At 44.5% G+C, this 20073-nt stretch overlaps 1 protein-coding gene across 3 annotated transcripts in view; it reads right to left on the bottom strand.

Annotated features, from left to right (window-relative positions):
- Positions 1-4963: 4963 nt before the first annotated feature.
- LOC147125325 (A-kinase anchor protein 17B-like) overlaps positions 4964-20073 on the bottom strand; it is a 46356-nt gene continuing 31246 nt past the window's right edge. For all 3 annotated transcript variants that reach the window (XM_086001267.1, XM_086001277.1, XM_086001285.1), the window contains 2 exons: positions 16203-16437; positions 4964-8127 (listed from right to left, as the gene is read on the bottom strand). In XM_086001267.1, the coding sequence (XP_085857393.1) occupies positions 6118-8127; positions 16203-16437 (2245 nt within the window). In that variant the 3' untranslated portion in view covers positions 4964-6117. The remainder of the gene's footprint in view (positions 8128-16202; positions 16438-20073) is intronic.

Here is a 20073-nt window from a genome sequence, read left to right as displayed (position 1 = left end):
AGAAATTCAACTGCTTGGCAATAACTCCCAGTACCTAATGCAAATCACCGACCGCGTTAGAAAAAAAACATAGGAGAAGATATGCGTCAGATTAGGAATTAATTGGTGGGGGGATGGGCACCAGGATGTAGCATTAGAAAGGAGAAACATGGTGCACAAAGGATTGGGAGAGACAGCATTAGAGTAAGAAATAATACAAGAAGGCCTAAAATAGGTTTACAGTGCACGTGTGTAAATGCACAAAGCGTGGTAAATAAGGTTGGCGAGCTGCAGGCGCAAATAGCCACATGGGAATATGATGTGGCGATAACGGAGACCTGGCTCAAAACAGAGGCAGGATTACATACTAAATATTCCTGGATATAAGGTGTTCAGGAAAGACAGGGAAGGAATGAAAGGAGGTGGGGCGGCAGTACTGAGCAAGGAGAATATTACAGTGCTGGAGAGAGAGGATGTCCTGGCGGGGTCAAGGACAGAGTCTATTTGGTTAGGATTAAGAAACAACAGCAGTGCCATTAAACTACTAGGTGTATTCTATAGGCCACCAACTAGTGGGAAGGATATAGAAGAGCAAATTTGCAGGGAAATTACAGAGAGGTGCAAGAACTATAGCGTAGTGATAATGGGGGACTTCAATTCTCCTAATATAGACTGAGATAGTAATAGTGTAAAGGGCAGAGGGGGGAAGAATTTCTGAAGTGTGTTCAGGAGAACTTTCTTGGTCAGTACGTTTCCGGCCCGACGAGGGAGGAGGCATTGCTGGTTCTGGGGAATGAGGTCGGTCAAGTAGTTGCAAGTGTCAGTAGGGGAACATTTAGGGAACAGTGTTCATAGTATCATAAGGTTTAGATTAGCTATGGAAAAGGTCAGGGAGCAAGCTACAGTAAAAAATACTTAATTGGAGGGCGGCCAATTTCAGTGGGTTGAGAATGGATCTGGCCTGGGTAAACAGGATTCAAAGATTGGCAGGCAAAACTGTAATCGAATAGGCTGCCTTTAAAGAGATGGTTCGGGTACAGTTGAGGTACATTCCCTCAAGGGGGAAAGGTAGGGCAACCAAAGTCAGAGCTATGTGAAGAGAAAAAGATTGGTGAAGTCAAGCGTAGGTCCCTTGCAGTCAGAATCAGGGGAATTTATAATGGGGAACAAAGAAATGGCAGACCAACTAAATACATATTTTGGTTCTGTCTTCACAAAGGAGGACACAAGTAACCTCCCAGAGATGCCGGGGAACATAGGGTCTGATGAAAGGGAGGAACTGAAAGAAATCAGTATTTGTAAGGAAATGGTGTTAGGGAAATTGATGGGATTGAAGGCTGATAAATCCCCAGGGCCTGATAATCTACATCCTAGGGTACTTAAGGAAGTGGCCCTAGAAATAGTAGATGCATTGCTGATCATCTTCCAACATTCGATGGAATCTGGAACAGTACCCATGGACTGGAAGGTAGCTAATGTTACCCCACTATTCAAAAAAGGTGGTAGAGAGAAAACAGGGAATTACAGACCTCGGTAGTGGGGAAAATGCTGGAGTCCATTATAAAAGATGTAATAGCAGAGCACTTGGAAAACAGTGACAGGATTGGACAAAGTCAACATGGATTTACAAAGGGTAAATCGTGCTTGACTAATCTACTGGAATTTTTTGAGGATGTAACTGGTAAAATAGATAAGGGAGAACCAGTGGATGTGGTGTATCTGGACTTTCAGAAGGCCTTTGTTAAGGTCCCGCATAAGAGATTAGCGTGTAAAGTTAAGGCACATGGGATTGGGGGCAAGGTTTTGACTTGGATAGAGAACTGGTTGGCAGACAGAAAGCAAAGAGTTGGAATAAACGGGTCCTTTTCCAAGTGGCAGGCAGTGACTAGTGGGGTACCGCAGGGATCGGTCCTTGGACCCCAGCTATTCACAATATATATTAATGATCTAGACAAGGGAACTAGATGTAATATCTCCAAATTTGCAGACGACACAAAGCTGGGTGGGCGTGTGTGCTGTGAGGAGGATAACGAGAAACTCCAGGATGATATGGACATGTTGGGTGATTGGGCAGAAACATGGCAGATGCAATATAACGTGGATAAATGTGAGGTTGTCCACTTTGGTGGCAAAAACAGGAAGGCAGATTATTATCTAAATGGCAATAGATTGGGAGAAGGGGAAGTGCAACGAGACCTGGGTGTCCTTGTGCACCAGTCGCTGAAGGCAAGCATGCAGGTGCAGCAGGCGGTTAAGGCGGCAAATGGTATGTTGGCCTTCATAGCGAGAGGGTTTGAGTACAGGAACAAGGATGTCTTGCTACAGTTGTACAGGACCTTGGTGAAACCACATCTTGAGTATTGTGTGCAGTTTTGGTCGCCTTATCTGAGGAAGAATGTTCTTGCCATGGAAGGAGTTCAGCGAAGATTCACCAGACTGATACCTGGGATGGCAGGAATGATGTATGAGGAGAGATTGGGTTGATTGGGCTTGTACTTGCTGGAGTTTAGAAGAATGAGAGGTGACCTCATTGAAACTTATAAAATTCTGACAGGACTGGACAGACTAGATGCAGGAAGGATGTTCCCGATGGTCGGGGTGTCCAGAACCAGGGGTCACAGTCTAAGGGGTAAGCCATTTAGGACAGAAATGAGGAGGAATTTCTTCACCCAGAGAGTGGTGAACCTGTGGAACTCTACCACAGAAGGCGGTGGAGGCCAGTTCATTAAATATATTCAAGAAGGAGTTGGATATATTTCTTAAGGTTAAAGGGATCAAGGGGTATGGGGAGAAGGCAGGGACCAGGTACTGAATTTGGATGATCAGCCATGATTGCATTGAGTGGCGGAGTGGGCTCGAGGGACCAAGTGGCCTACTCCTGCTCCTATCTTCTTCTTCTCCCTGGATGATGAAAGAGATAGAGAGTAAGATGAAACAGAAAAAGGGGGCGTATGGCAGATGTCAGTTGGAGAATACAAGTAAAAACCAGGATGAATATAGAAAGTTCAGAGGGGAAGTGAACGAGGAAATAAGAGAGGCAAAGAGTGAGAGATAATATATTGGCAGCTAACATAAAAGGCAAGCCAAAAGTCTTCTACAGGCATATAAATAGTAAACGGGTAGTAAGAGGAGGGGTGGGGTCGATTAGGGACCTACACATGGAGGCAGAGGGCATGGTTGCAGTACTAAATGAGTACTTTGCATCTGTCTTTACCAAGGAAGTAGATGCTGCCAAAGTCATAGTGAAAGGGGAGGCAGTTGATATACTGGGTGGGATAAAAATGGATAAAGAGGTACTAGAAAGGCTTAAAGTAGATAAGTCACTAGGACCAGATGGGATGCATCCTGGGATGCTGAGGGAAGTAAAGGTGGAAATTATGGAGGTACTGGCCAGAATCTTCCAATCGTCCTTAGATACGGGGGTGGTGCCAGAGGACTGGAGAATTGCAAATGTTACACCCTTGTTCAAAAAAGGGTGCAAGGATAAACCCAGCAACTACAGGCCAGTCAGTTTAACCTCAATAGTGGGGAAGCTTTTAGAAACGATAATCCAGGACAAAATTACTTGGACAAGAGTGGATTAATTAAGGAAAGCCAGCACGGATTTGTTAAAGGCAAATCGTGTTTAACTAACTTGATTGAGTTTTTTGAAGAGGTAACAGAGTTGATGAGGGCAATGTGGTTGACGTGGTGTACATGGACTTCCAAAAGGCATTCGACAAAGTGCCACATAATAGGCTTGCCAGTAAAGTTGAAGCCCATGGAATAAAAGGGACAGTGACAGCATGGATACGAAATTGGCAAAGTGACAGGAAATAGAGAGTAGTGGTGAACAGTTGTTTTTCAGACTGGAGGAAGGTATAGTGGTGTTCCCCAGGACTCGCTTCTAGGACCACTGCTTTTCTTGATATATATTAATGACTTGGACTTGGGTGTACAGGGCACAATTTCAAAACTTACAGATGACAAAAAACTTGGAAGTATAGTAAACAGTGAAGAGGATAGTGATAGACTTCAAGAGGACATAGACAGGCTGGTGGAATGGGCGGACACGTGGCAGATGAAATTTAACAGAAAAGTGCGAAGTGATACATTTTGGTAGGAAGAATAAAGAGAGGCAATATAAACTAAAGGGTACAATCATATAAACTAAAGGGGGGGTGCATGAACAGAGACACCTGGGGGTATATGTGCACAAATCGCTGAAGGTGGTAGGGCAGGTTGAGAAAGCGGTTAAAAAAGCATACGGGATCCTGGGCTTCATAAATAGAGGCAGAGTACAAAAGCAAGGAAGTTATGATGAACCTGTATAAACACTGGTTCGGCCTCAACTGGAGCATTGTGTCCAATTCTGGGCACTACACTTTAGGAAGGATGTGAAGGCCTTGGAGAGGGTGCAGAAAAGATTTACAAGAATGATTCCAGGGATGAGGGACTTCAGTTGCGTGGATAGACTGGAGAAGCTGGGGTTGTTATCCTTAGAGCAGAGAAGGTTGAGAAGAAATTTGATAGAGGTGTTCAAAATCATGAGAGGTCTAGACAGAGTAGATAGAGAGAAACTATTCCCATTGGCAGAAGGGTCGAGAACCAGCGGACACAGATTTAAGGTGATTGGCAGAAGAACCACAGGCGACATGAGGAAAAACTTTTTTTACGCAGCGAGTGGTTTGGATCTCGAATGCACTGCCCGAAAGGGTGATGGAGGCAGATTCAATCCTGGCTTTCAAAAGGGAGTTGGATAAGTACCTGAAAAGAAAAACATTTGCAGGGCTACGGGGAAAGGGCGGGGGAGTGGGACTAGCTGAGGTGCTCTTGCAGAGAGCCGGCATGGGTTCAATGGGCCGAATGGCCTCCTTCTGTGCTGTAACCGTTCTATGATAAATACCAGCCACTGGGGGACATGCAAGTGTTGCAATCCAAATCATTGTCATCGTAGCTGAATGTATTCACATACTGTAAAATAAAGCTAATGAGGTCCTTAGACTCTAGTCCAAATCTGTAAATTTATATTTCATCACTTGAATCGTCTCTCTTTTAGAAATGCTGCTTACTGGTCACTTTACAAACATTTTACATAAATACGATGTAATTTGAGTCATTTGACAACCAAAAGTAAACTTAACAAAAAAAAGGCAAACTTCCCCATTTTACAAAATGGGTTGTCAAACTAAATGGTGCAGTGGAGCCCCTCATGTTAGTAAACCAAATTCTCCCGTTAAATTAGGCTTAGAAGAGAAGTAAAGGACTGAAAAATGAACTAGGCTACAGCAAGGAAGGGGGGGAAAAAACAGCTTGAAAGAATGTGTTGCGAGGGGTTGCAATTAAAGTTAGGTCTGTGCCATGCTAATTTACTGGAGCATCAGAGTTTATGTCGGAATCAGGACCAGAGAATAATAGTAATTAAAAGCTTACGCCCTCGGTTTCAGCACAAAGCCTGCTGCATCATTGAGTTTGTCCACTGCAGAAAGAACAAACTTGCATTTATATAGCACCGTCCACGTCCTCAGGACATCACAAAGCACTTCACAGTCCATTAAGTACTTCTGAAGTGTAGTGTAGTCACAGCCAATTTGTGTCCCCAAACACCAATGAGATAAGTGACCAGATTATCTGTTTTTCCCCAGTGGTGTTGACTCTGGGGAAAATGTTGGCCAGTACAAAGCATTGTTTAGGAGGAGGCAGTTTAAGATTTATTTTAGGGGAACACTTGTTATGTATTTTCTTTTTCCTTCCGTTGCCAAAAATCTGGAATGTATCCTTATTTTTCTATGTGGAGTCTCTAAAATTTAGAATTTGTTCTCTTAGATGTGTTCCCCAAGAATGAATGATTGCTGGTCAGCCAAGCAGGCTCAACCACAAGCTCTATGTTTCTATGTTTCATACCTAAGCTAGGTTTTAGTGTGCTACTTTGTTCAAATCAGATTAATTGAAGTACCTGTACTTTGGCCTCGAAAAGCACCGATTTTATTATAATAACCGCACAAGTCAAATTGTATGGGAATCCTTTTTTTCCAAGTTTGGTGCTTTGGATAAAATAAGCAGATTCGGTTACTAAATTAGAGAGGATATGATACAGAGTGAGATTCATTGTACTCAGACCTCCTAAATTACATTTATTCACTTTAATCCCTCTTCTGCTTATTTACGGTGATGAATTTTGCTTGTATCGGTTTCATACTTCATCTTTTGCTCATATCTATTACCATCATGAAGTCTGTGGTCACCAGCAAAATGCTTGTGAAAATGTGTCTGGTTTCCATTTGCTCCTATTTGTGAACGGTAATAATGAGGCCTAAAATCTATCTCGTGAGGCCAAGAATAATCTCCATAGAAATCATGGTGAATACCAAAACCTCTCCCATAAGAGCAATAATTATCTATACATTCATTCTGCATGTGTTGGGGTGGAGTTGAATGACCTCTCCAATGGGATTTTGAATCTCTATTAGAATCCATAAACTGGTGTTTACGCTTACTGTGCTTGTCTTTGGGAGGGACTTTGGTCTTAGTGTTGCTTCCTTTCTTTTTGTGCTTTGCTTCATCGCTGAAGACTTTAGATCGATTACAGAGCTGATTATTCAAGTCCAACTCAGTGCTAGGATTTGTCCCTGAACCTTCACCATTCCATAAGTCTTTCCTCTGGTGCCCACTGTAAGGTTTGCTGGAACTGTTCAGTTCTTCTTTGAACTTGCTTGCATTTTCTTTCCAAGGATACTTTAGTTCACTCCTGGCTCTAACTGGAGCTGGCTTTACATCATCGCTGCATGTTCGAGATTTTTTGCTGGGCTTGTGGTTCGAGACCGCTTGGTGAAAACCCGACTTGCAATTTGGCCAGCTGTTCTCAGCACTGAACTCACAAAGGTTATCTTCGTGAATGCGCTTTACTTTTTTATTTGACTGTTTCAGCTCATTCATGTTTTCTTTGATGCAACAATCTGGTTCAATCTTGGTCACTTTGCACTGGGATTTCAGTTGGCTGCTGTACTTTTTGCTTGGACCCCTGGTCTGGCTACTGTTCTCTAGCCTTGGTCGAACCAGGTCGTTTTGAGAGTTTTTAATTGAAACTTTCCAATTGCTAGTGGGGTTTTTCCATGGTTCGTTGGAGGTGGTGGAAGATATCCACAGATCCTTAACTTCGGCGCTGGAATATAGATTCTCAGGGTCACTGATCAATTTCCCCTCTTGCTTCTTGAGGTCACAGACAGGGACTCCACAACCAACTGTATCTTTTAAGTGTCGTCGGTAGCCACCAGCAAAATCATCCCGAAAATCCACTTGGCTGCCTGAATCCTTCCACAGCACCTGGAACTTTCTGTCATATTCTTTCAGCTGACGGTTGGTGCTGCTGCTGGAGGCTTTCTGCTTGGCCCCAGACTCGCTGATGGTGATTGTCCACCTATAGTCGCTGTCGTGCGCATAGTCCTGCCACCTGTTTCGCTGTGTGATGCTGAGCTCGGTGCAAAGACGGCTCGATTTATTCTTCAAATCTATCCGAAAGCTTTTCCCGTTGTCAGAGACTATCCTCCGCCACTCGGAGTGGTCTCCGGGGTCGCTGGCACCGCGGCAGATATTTGCACGGCTGAGATCCAAAGGGCAAGCATGCTGATGATAATTCAGCAAACAACCGACAAAATCCTCGTACTCGTAAAGGTGATGGCGGATCTGGTGGTCGACGGTTGTGACCTTGCGCGAGTGTCCATTACACAAATAAGTATCATGGCCACTTGCATGCCGCTTACGCAAGTATGCGTCGCAATCCTGCATCACGGTAATTTGCAATGATCCAGATTCATGAGGTGTTGGGACCTTTCCCCTGACTGGGCCGTGCTGCTCCATGGAGTCAATGGGAGTCACGTGTGCCAGTGAGGTGGTGAATGGAAAGTTGGTGGTTCGTGAAGTCAAAGGCTCCATGGCTCCAGCAAGTGACTTGTGCTTCTCCCAATCAGTGTTTTCTTGCAGCATCTTAATCTGCTTCCATTCTTTAGTCTTCATTGTTTGAAAGCCTTTCTTTCCAGCTACATCTTCATCTGGTTTCTCTTGCTCATTTTCCTCCGCGTGCTCATGTCCCACCTTTTTCTGGCAAAACTTCGCTGCGCCACTCTCAGGAAGCTGTCTCTTCTGAAACCTCATTTCCCTTTGCAAGAGCAACTAGAAACAAACACAAACAGTACAATAAGTGTTTGGTGCAAAGATAATGGTGAGTAGGTCCATCTCGTTTCTATAAAATGTTTACTGGTTTATTGAGGTCACTAAAAAAAAAGTTTTTTTTCCATTCTCAGGATGTTGGCATGGCCAGCCTTTATTGCCCATCCCTAGTTGCCCTCGAGAAGGTGGTGGTGAGCCACCTTCTTGAACCGCTGCAGTCCATGTGGTGAAGGTACTCCCACAGTGCCGTTAGGGAAGGAGTTCCAGGATTTTGACCCAGCGACGATGAAGGAACGGTGATATACGTCCAAGCTAGGATGGTGTGGAAGTGGTGGTGTTCCCATGTACCTGTTGCCCTTGTCCTTCTAGGTGGAGAAGGTCACGGGTTTGGGAAGTTCTGGCGAAGAAGCCATGGCGAGTTGCCGCAGCGCAGCCTATAGATAGGATCTACTGCAGCCACCGTATGCCGGTGGTGGAGGGGGTGAATGTTTAGGCTAATGGATTGAGTGACAATCAAGCAGACTGCTTTGTCCCTGGATGGTGTGGAGCTTCTCGACTGTTCACCATCCAGGCAAGTGGCGAGTATTCCATCACACTCCTGACATGTGCCTCGTGGGTGATGGAGAGACTTTAGGGAGTCATTAATAAGTCACTTGCCATAGAACACCCAGCCTCTGACCTGCTTTAGCAGCCATGGTATTTATGTGGCTGGTGCAATTGAGTTTCTTGTCAAAGGTCACCCCCAGGATTTTGATGGTGGGGGAACTTTCATTGGTAATGGTATTGAATGCCAAGGGGAGGGGGGGTTAGGTTCTCTCTTGGCGGAGAAAGTCATTATCTGGCACTTGTGTGATGCGAATGTCTGGCTGTTGGCCATGTCTGCTTCATTATCTGAGGGATTGCAAATGGAGCTGAACATTGTGAAATCAGAAGCGAACAGTTCAACTTCAAACCTTGCCCATCTGGAACTTTATTACTGGTAATTAAATACAATAATCTTGGAGAAAACCGTCTCTATAACATTGGTATATTAGTGGTGGTGTGGAGATGCCGGAGTTGGACTGGGGTGGACAAATGTAAGAAGTCACACAACACCAGGTTATAGTCCAACAGCTTTATTTGAAATGATTTCAAATAAAGCTGTTGGACTATAACCTGGTGTTGTGTGACTTCTTACATTGGTATATTAGTGACAGAGCAAGCAAAACAAGGAAAAGAAATAATATTCACTGCCAAAATAAGTTGACTCAGGTCACTCTCTATTTGCACCATGCACGGACAGAGATGATGTTTTGCTTCCTAGTCCCAGAATCCTTCCCATGCCACTCTATTCCTCTCCTCAGACACTTCCCTAGAAATAAGGAAGTACGGCAAAGCAGGAACTCAATGTCTGAGGAATTGCAGGTAAAGAGAAAAAACACAGAATTTATGGAGTACGTATTAAGGGCAATCTGAGAAATCTAAAGGATGTCAAGGCCTTGGAGAGGGTGGAGAGGAGATTTACTCGAATGGTACCAGGAATGAAACACTTCAGTTATGTGCAGAGACTAGAGAAGCTGGGATTGTTCTCCTTAGCGCAGAGATGGTAAAGGGGAGATTTAATAGAGGTGTTCAAAATTATGAATGATTTTGATAGAGTAAATAAGGAGAAACTGTTTCTACTGGCAGGGGGGGGGGATCAGTAACCAGAGGACGCAGATTTAAGATGATTCGCAAAAGAACCAGAGGGAAGATGAGGAGATTTTTTCCCCCCCTTACACAGCGAGTTGTTGCGATCTGGAAAGCACTGGCTGAAAGGGCGGTGGAAGCAGATTCAGTAATAACTTTCAGAAGACAATTGGATATATACTTAAAAAGGAAACATTTGCAGGGCTACGGGGAAAGAGTGGGGGAGTGGGACTAATTGGAGAGGTCAGTCAAAGAGCCGGCACAGGCACGATGGGCCGAATGGTCTCCTTCTGTCTGATTCTGTAGGAAAGAAAGGTTTTTGACATGTGCTATAAAGTATTTTAATTAAGAGCCAACATACTCCAGCAGGTTATAAAGCAGTTCCAGCAACCAGTCTGTTCTCAGAAATATTGTCCTACGCAGTGGGAAATGCTTTATCTGCCCGTCTGCAAAAGGTTTTGCATAATATGGCAACAACCCAACATTGCACAACGTCAAATCATGTGATACCTGTTATCAGGGTAGCAGGAACAAACATTTAGCTTTCTCAGAGTGTATATGCATAAGAGACTTGTGTAATGGTAATGTACTAACAGAATATACTTATATAGTGACACTTTCTTTGACTTGTACTCTGTATAAGGCAAGATATCTGTTCCCTTTCTCATCACCGCTCTTCTGTAATCCAATATGTGCAATCTAGAAGATAATTTACTTTTTGAATTTCATTTAAACTTCTTGATTGAACAGGGTTAACTCAGTTTACACTCTGTATTTTAAATATGCATCAAGATATCGGCCACTGTGTCTGTACGACCAATTGACATGAGGGAAAGACGCGTGTCCTGTCAAACACTGGTGTCAAACTGGGCGAGCGGACAAATCACATTAACACCTTTGTTCAGAGGTGGTTGAATATTATCGACGATTCCTAGTGAAAACATTGCGAAATACTCCTGGATCGTTCTGCAGGGAACGTGATTGTAAACAGGTGGGAGTGCATTTTTCTCTGTTTGCTACTGATAGGGAAAAAGGGCCGTGCAGGTGTAAAGTGAGGTACCCTGCTGTTTTCAAAATGATCTGCAAATAGAGTAACCAAGCATATGAACAGAACCTGCAGGCAGGGTACGCTCCAGATAACGGGTTTCCCCTCTCATTGTCTGTTCCACATCACCGCTCATTCCACAAGAACATAGGAACAGGGGGAGGCCATTCAGCCCCTCGAGCCTGCGCTGCCATTCAGTGAGATCATGGCTGATCTGTGACCTAACTCCATATAGCTGCCTTTGGCCCATATCCCTTAATACCTTTGGTTAACAAAAATCGATCAATCTCAGATTTAAAATTAACAATTGATCTAGCATCAATTGCCGTTTGCGGAAGAGAGTTCCAAACTTCTACCACCCTTTGTGTGTAGAAGTGTTTCCTAATCTCACTCCTGAACGGTCTGGCTCTAATTTTTAGACAATGCCCCCTAGTCCTAGAATCCCCAACCAGCGGAAATAGTTTCTCTCTATCTACCCTATCTGTTCCTCTTAATATCCTGAAAACTTCGATCAAATCACCCCTTAACCTTCTAAATTCCAGGGAATACAACCCTAACTTGTGTAACCTCTCCTCGTAACTTAATCCTTGGAGTCCGGGTATCGTTCTAGTAAATCTACGCTTCACTCCCTCCAAGGTCACTATACACTTCCTAAGGTGCGGTGCCTAGAATTTCTCACAGCACACGTTATGTTTCAGCATTTAGTTTGTCAATTTTCCTGATTTTGTTCCCTTAAAGCGATTCCCTGAGGCAGCAGGGAGGGGCGGGGGAAGTAGGTCCTTCCAAAGAGAGGAACTGTGGCTGAGTCTACACAACAGGAAGCAGGTGAGGTGGTTACCGTGCCAATGGTGTGCAGGAGCAGAGTGCTAACCTCCCATTACACAGCACATCGCGTGCTCTACATGCACACAATCTGCTGAATGCTAATCTCCTACATCGGAGTTTGCCCTATTTACGTGTTTTTATTCAGTCAGTAGTTTCACGCACACAGTATGTGGTGTTCTGTGGAAAAGCTTCACAGAAGGTTACGTTATCTTTGGTGCTGACTTGTTTTTAATGTTTTGCCCACAACTTGTTCAGCCCCATCCACCCCGCAGTTATCCAGGCGATGACAGCACAATTAGCCATCCCAAGGTCGACCATTCCTTCCTTCTCCCATCTTTCCGTGGTACTGCTCTCTCCTGGTTCCACTCATACCCGCTCACGATGCAGGCACGACATCGCTTGCAATGTCTACTCTGCCGGCAATTCCGGTGCACCCCAGGAGCCCATCCTTGGTGCTCCCATTGCCATCTGTATGCTACCCCTTGGTGACACCATCAGGGGCAAGCATGGGGTCAACTTCAACTCTATCTCTGCCCACTCCACCGATCCAAAAGGCGTTTGTTTGTTAGACTTTCCAAATGCCTGTCCAGCATCAAGATCTGGGTGAGCCAGGACCTCCTCCAGCTTAATGTCAGCAAAACTGGATCTTACTTTCTGGTTACCGCCAGTATACAAGCAGCGCTTTCCTTCCCACTCCCAGCAACCTCCCCAGGTACTAGCCCAGGTAGAGTCAGAAGATTTTTTATTTATTTGTTCCTGGGATGTGGCCGTCACTGGCAAGGCCAGCATTTATTGCCCATCCCTAATTGCCCTCGAGAAGGTGATGACAACCGAGTGGCTCGCTGGGCCATTTCAGAGGGCAGTTAAGAGTCAACCACATCGCAGTGGGTCTGGAGTCACATATAGGCCAGGTAAGGACGGCAGATTTCCTTCCCTAAAAGTAATTAGGGAACTAGATGGGTTTTTACGATAATCCAATAGTTTCACGATCACCATTACTGATGCTAGCTTTATTCAATTAACTGAACTTAAACTCCCCAACTGCTGTGCTGGGATTTGAATTCATGTCTCTGGATCTTTAGTCCAGGTCTCTGGATTACTAGTCCAATAACATAACCACTACGCTACCGTAACCGTGACTTCCTGTTTATTCCCAAGTTCAGCTTCCTCCCTCACATCAACCCCGCGTTTTTCCATCTCGACAACATTGTCCCTCCGCTGCTCCTACCCACCCACCACAGAACGCTAGTCCCTGCCTTGGTTACCTCGAAGCCTCTCTAACACCCTCCTCCCCAGACTCGTTGCCTCAACCCTCTCGAAGCTTCAACTCATCCAACAAGCTGCCTCCTCGCCAAGTTGCGCACCCCCACCATCCCGGTCCTGTCCAAGCTCCACTTGCTCTATGGGGCTGATTTCACCATTCACCTCCCTGTTTGCAAATCCCTCCGTGCCTTACCCCCACCATTTCTTAGTGATTTCCTCCTGCCTTATCTACCCGCGTGCACCCTCCACTCCTCTAACTCAGGGTTTTCCCTGACCCCATTCCATTCACTCCACTATTGGTGGCTGCTCATTCAGCCACTATCACCCTGCACACTTCCCTCTGCCCTGCCACTTCCCTTCCTGTTTTTGAAACCCTCCTCTTTGCCTGCGCCTTTGGATTCCCCCCCCCACCCCACCCTAGCCCTCTCCAGTTTTCCCCTTTACCCCGCCTGGTCTGTTGTGCCCCTCTTATTGTAAAGTGCTCCGCACATTCCTGTGGCACGATAGAAATGCAAGTTATTGTCATGACCTCTGTCCCTGTATCTCGCTCTGCTGTGGGATCAGACTGATGGACCTGCCCAAGCAAGGGCACAACAAATCCAGCATGCCCGCTGTGTTTCAGCATTTACTTTGTCAATTTTCCTGATTTTGGTTTGCTTAAAAGGTGATTCTCTGAGGTAGCAGGGAGGGGTGAGAGGGAGTAGGTCCTAGCACAACGACAGGACAGGTAAACAGGACATTCACTGCTTCTTAATGTCACTCAGCTGACAGTCAACAAAAGGTTTTGATCGGCAGCTGAAATGCTCCACCTAGTGGCCCAGCTAAGAACTGATAAACTGAATTAAACCTGTTTCGCTGAATCAACAGCGCCTGGTAAAAAACAGAAAAACTTGCATTTCTATAGCGCCTTTCACGACCTCTGGACGTCTCAAAGCGCTTTACAGCCAATGAAGTACTTTTGGAGTGTAGGAAACGCGGCAGCCAATTTGCACACAGCAAGCTCCCACAAACAGCAATGTGATAATGACCAGATCATCTGTTTTAGTGATGTTGATTGAGGGATAAATATTGGCCGGGGACACCTCCCCTGCGCTTCTTCAAAATAGTGCCATGGAATCTTTTATATCCATCTGAGAGCGCGCAGACGGTGCCTCGGTTTAACGTCTCATCCGAAAGACGGCACCTCCAACAGTGCAGCACTCCCTCAGTACTGCACCGGAGTGTCAGCCTAGATTTTTGTGCTCATGTCTCTGGAGTGAGACTTGAACCCATGACCTTCTGACTCAGAGGCGAGGGCGTTACCCACTGAGCCACAGCTGACACTATAAACATATGTCGTGTGATAAAGTGTGTCCTGGTAGCTATTTGTGCTGACCCTACTGACAGACTCTCGGGTAATTTTAACCTGATGATGGGATAGAATCGGCTACTCGTCTTACACCCTGCCTGAGAGAGTCAAGTTTGTTATGTTTGGACAACGTTATAACAATTAAAACTGTCTTTCTGAACACTTGCAGTACAAGATATGTGTTATATGTATTTCTACTTCCCCCTTTCACTGGGAAAGAAAGAACATGTGTTTATATGGTGCCCTTCACATCCTCAGGACAGTTGCTTTGCCGGGGAACACAGCAACTAATTTGTGCACAGCAAGGTTCTACAAACAGCTATGAAGAGAGACTGGACAGGCTGGGGTTGTTTTCCTTAGAGCAGAGAAGGCTGAGGGGGGACATGATTGAGGTGTACAAAATTATGAGGGGCATAGATAGGGTAGATAGAAAGGAACATTTCCCCTTAGTAGAGGGGTCAATAACAAGGGGGCATAGTTCAAGGTAAGGGGCAGGAGGTTTAGAGGGGATTTGAGGAAAAACTTTTTCACCCAGAGGGTGGTTGGAATCTGGAACTCACTGCCTGAAAGGATGGGAGAGGCAGGAACCCTCACAACACACAAGAAGCATTTGGATGAGCACTTGAAATGCCATAGCATACAAGGCTACGGACCAAGTGCTGGAAAATGGGATTAGAATAGATAGGGCTTGATGGCCGGCGTGGACACGATGGGCCTCTTTCTATGTTGTATAACTCTATGACCAGTTAATCTATTTTGGTGGTGGTGACTAAAGGATGAACCTTGGACAGACACGCAGCGTGGAATCTTGTAGTGAGAAAGAAAACAAAGGTTTTCATCCACAGCTGAACTGCTCCACCTAGTGCCCCACACAAGAATTGCTAAAATGAATTAAACCTGCTTCGCAAGACTGAAATCAACCGTGAGAGGAAAGGGTACGAGACAATACTTAATTCTAGCACTCCCTTCCCCAACCCCACATGGCTCCGTTGGTAAATGTACCTTCAGGTGAGCCTCACAGTCTAGGAAGCACCCAAATCAGATCACTGCCTGCTTCAGCTGGACTAGTGCCCTGAACAAAAGAACATAAGAAACAGGAGCAGGAGTCGGCCATTTGGCCCCTTGAGCCTGCTCCGCCATTCGATAAGATCATGGCTGATCTGATCTTGGCCTCAACTCCACTTTCCTGCCCACTCCCCATAAACCTCGACACCCCTGTTTTCAAAAGTCTGTCAATCTCCACCTTGAATATATTCAGTGACTCCGCCCCCACAGCGCTCTGGGGAAGAGAATTCCAAAGATTCACGACCCTCAGAGAAGAAATTCCTCCTCATCTCTGTTTTAAATGGGCGACCCTTTATACTGAAACTGTGCCCCCTAGTTCCAGATTCCCCCACGAGGGGAAACATCATCCCTGCCTCTACCTTGTCGAGCCCCCTCAGAATCTTATATGTTTCAATAAGATCACCTCTCATTCTTCTAAACTCCAGAGTATAGGCCCACCCTGCTCAACCTTTCCTCATCAGACAACCCCTTCAACTCCGGTATCAACCTCGGTGAACCTTCTCTGAACTGCCTCCAGTGCAAGTGTAGAGGAGGGGGGGAAAAAATCAGCTATTGCTCCTATTCCTGACTGCTTTCCAGTCATCCCCGGCTATAAAACATGCACATGTGGACACTGGGTGTGGAAGAGGATCCACGTTGGACAGCCCCCTGATGCTCAGTGTGGAGACTGGCATGTGAAGAGTTGGCCACTTAGTGAGGTACCAGAGAACTACTGCCAGCCACGGAACCAGAACCTCGCAGAGGTCATCGCCTGTAGGAGATCGAGGGGACCGGAGGGAAGAAATGGGGGGGGGGGGGGGGGGGGGGGGGGGAGAAAGAGAAAAAGAGAAGGTGGTGGAGAAATTCACTAAAAAAACAACTTACTTTTGCGCTGCTTAAAAGCACAGTGAGAAGCTTGTAGGAGTCCAGCTTCCTCTGTGCCAACACCAGCTTTCTCTCCTCCCATGCAGTGGCCTCCCTCTGCTCTTTTTCATTCTCCATTTTTATCTTCCACAGTTTACGCAGGCGCCGTCTCTCTTCCCGCTCTTTCTGCCTATGTTCGCTCCTCAGCTTCTCTTTCAGTTTCTTCTCCCTTTCCCGCTCATCCTCCTTGCGTTTTCTAAAAGGCAACAGTTCAGAAAGTCGATGTGAATTTACACAGAACCGCTCTGGGCGTTTTGAGTTTGTTTATTGCTGATTCAACATCAAGTTAAAATTCATGAAATAAAAAAGTTTTCTCTCGATGAAAATCCAGTTATAAATATATAGAGTTACGTTCAAATTCCCTTTCAAACACAACTTTATTTATATGCGAGATAACGTAGCAACCACATGTGTCTTATATAAAAAGGGACGTACAGTATAGGCTGGAGAATACTGTGGATCGAAACAACAGAATTAAGCAAACTCAGGAAATCCAGCAGTTTTTTTTTAACACACAAAGCCCTGGTTAGACCACACCTGGAGTACTGTGAGCATTTCTGGGCACCACACCTTAGGAAGGATAGATTGGCCTTGGAGGTAGATTTACAAGAATGATACCCAGACTCCATGGGTTAAGTTACGAGGAGAAGTTACACCAATTAGGGTTGTATTCCCTGGAATTTAGAAGGTTAAGGGGTTATTTGATCGAAGTTTTCAAGATATTAAGGGGAGCAGATAGGGTGGATAGAGAGAGAAACTATTTCCGCTGGTTGGGGATTCTAGGACTAGGGGGCACAGTCTAAAAATTAGAGCCAGACCTTTCAGGAGTGAAATTAGGAAACACTTCTACACACAAAGGGTGGTAGAAGTTTGGAACCCTCTTCCGCAAATGGCAATTGATGCTGGGTCAATTGTTAATTTTAAATTGGACATTGATAGATTTGTGTTAACCAAAGGTATTAAGGGATTTGGGGCAAAGGCGGGTGTATGGAGTTAGGTCGCAGATCAGCCATGATCTCATTGAATAGCGGAACAGGCTCAAGGGGCTAAATGGCCTCCTCCTGTTCCTATGTGTGCTATACCTGAACACACTGTATCATGAAGAGTTATAGTGGGAGTGTTACTATAATGAAAAGAGCCATGGAAAGAACCTCTTCCACATATACAAGAGAAAGAATCTCAAAGAATCAGATCATATGTAAAATAATGCTCCACCTCCCATCCCTTCTTCACAACCCTCCTTAAAACCCACCTCTATGACCAGGTTTTTGGTCACTGAAATAAAGAATAGATTTGCCTTCCAAAGTTAGGCTTTATTAACTTTAAAATCGGCAGCATATCTTTCTACATCCAGTCCCAACTAAAGCTAGAAAAGGACTGAATTTAAGGTAGCCACAACACATCATGTGATCATCAACTACCAATGAGATTACAACACATATCCCAAGGCAGTTAACAAACGAATCACAATACTTTTACTAATCAAGGAATAATCACCACATTCACCCCTCCTTTAAAATATACTCCAACCTAATAACTTTTACAATTTACAATTAATTATTTACAACTAAACTATGCACGAGAATAAAACTATTTACATAACAATACTAAATGAACAAATAATAACATTACGCATAAGTATTAACTATCTCTCAACTAAAACAATATACTATAATATTTCAACAATTTTTAAAACATTACTATCAATTTAAAAGTCCATTTTCAATCGGTCGACCGGATATCTTGTCCGTGTCGACCTTCTTAACCTTGGTGAAATTCCTTGCCTTCCCACGCCAGAAGGCACAGAAGTATCTTCAACAGGAAGGCTATCCATATCCCGATTCTCAATGGTTTCCGGATTAGAAATCCCATCAGAAGATGAACTGGGACGGTCATAAACATCTATCAAAGGCTGACTAATAGAAGTATGATTATCTGCAATCGGATTGGAAATATTCGTAGTATCTGTAACAGCATCCACATTATCCGAATCATGACCATTATTATTATCCTCAGAAGAGGGCTGGCCCCCACAAGGAGCCAAGTCTTTAATTGAAACAGTACTTTCTTTCCCATCTTGGAATCGAATATGAGCATATTGGGAATTTGCCTCCAACAGCTCCACCTCCTCCACCACCAAGGGGTCATATTTTGACAATCTAACATGGCGTCGAAGCAACACAGGTCCCTGCATAGTAAGCCATGAAGGTACCGAATATCCCGTAGTAGATCGCCGCGGATAGTTAAAGAGCCTTTCATGGGGGGGGTCACATTAGTAGCCGTTGAAAGCAATGATCTAATGGAATGCAGGGCATCAGGCAGTACCATTTCCCACTGTGTATTCTTAAGGTTCCGGGATGTCAACGCCAACATAACTGCCTTCCAGATCACCCCATTGTATCGTTCGCACTGACCATTACCCTGGGGATTATACGGGGTAGTTCGACTAGTAGAAATTCCCCGACTCTGAAGGTATTCCTTCAACTGGGAAGACATAAAAGAACTTCCCTGATCCGAATGGATATACGCAGGCATCCCAAAGATGACAAAAAGTTGAGTCAAACATTTAATAACTGTAGCAGCTGATACATCTGCACAAGGAAAAGCAAAAGGGAACCTTGAAAACTCATCCACAACAGTAAATATATATCGGTTTTGAGTAGTTGAAGGAAGAGGTCCCTTAAAATCAACACTCAAACGTTCAAAAGGAGAAGTAGCCTTTATAAGATGAGCTCGTTGAGGCTTAAAGAAATTCGGTTTACACCGAGCACAGAGAGAACATGATGAAGTCATCCGCTTGACGTCTTCAACTGAAAAAGGCAAGTTCTTACTGCGTACAAAGTGTATCATCCTCGTAACCCCAGGATGACATAAGGCATTGTGAAGATTAATAAGCGTATCTCCGTGAATCACCGAACAATAAGCCCTTGACAGTGCATCAGCAGCAACATTATCCTTCCCCGGACGATAAACTATGTCAAAATGGTAACATGCCAACTCAATCCTCCATCTCATTATTTTATCATTTTTAATCTTTCCAAAATGTTTAACATCAAACATAAAGGACACAGATTTTTGGTCAGTTACCAACGTGAAATGTCGCCCCGATAAATAATGTCTCCATTTACGCAATGCTGCTACTATTGCGTATGCCTCTTTTTCTATTGAGGAATGTCTTTTTTCACTATTATTCAAAGTACGTGAGAAAAAGGCCACAGGTCTTCCATTTTGGTTCAAAGTAGCCCCAATTGCAAAATCCGAAGCATCCGTCTCAATCACAAAGGGAACCTGCTCATCAATGGAATGCACAACTGCTCCTAAAATATCCTTTTTAAAATTCTCAAAACATGTCCTGGCCTCCCATGATAGAGGATATGTCGTAGCCCGAATAAGAGGCCGGATCTTCTGTGAAAAATTTGCAATCCAATTAGAATAATAAGAAAACAGTCCAACAACTCGTTGCAAAGCCTTAGAATTAGTAGGACAAGGTAAATCGATCAATGGTCGCAGACGTTCTGGATCTGGTTTAATCTTATTTCCCGAAATAATATACCCCAATAGATTTACCTCAGTAGTCGAAAAGACACATTTCTCTTTGTTAAAAGTTAAACCAACTTTTTCCGCAGCTTGAAGGAATCTTTTTAAATTAGAATCATGCTCCACCCTTGATTTGCCACACACTGTGATGTCATCTAAGTATGAAAAGGTGTCAGAGAGGGAGTTATCATTTATAAAAGCATCCATTGCCCGTTGAAAACAAGCAACACCATTAGTAACACCAAATGGTATTCGGCAAAACTGATACAGCTTTCCACCAGCCTCAAAGGCCGTA

Source organism: Somniosus microcephalus, chromosome 1 (assembly GCF_052327205.1).
Source record: "Somniosus microcephalus isolate GS21.2 chromosome 1, FLI_Smic_1.0, whole genome shotgun sequence".
In the NCBI taxonomy this organism is placed as follows: Eukaryota; Metazoa; Chordata; class Chondrichthyes; order Squaliformes; family Somniosidae; genus Somniosus; species Somniosus microcephalus.
Note: the sequence above shows the minus strand (reverse complement) of the source record. Positions and strands in the feature narration are given on the sequence as shown.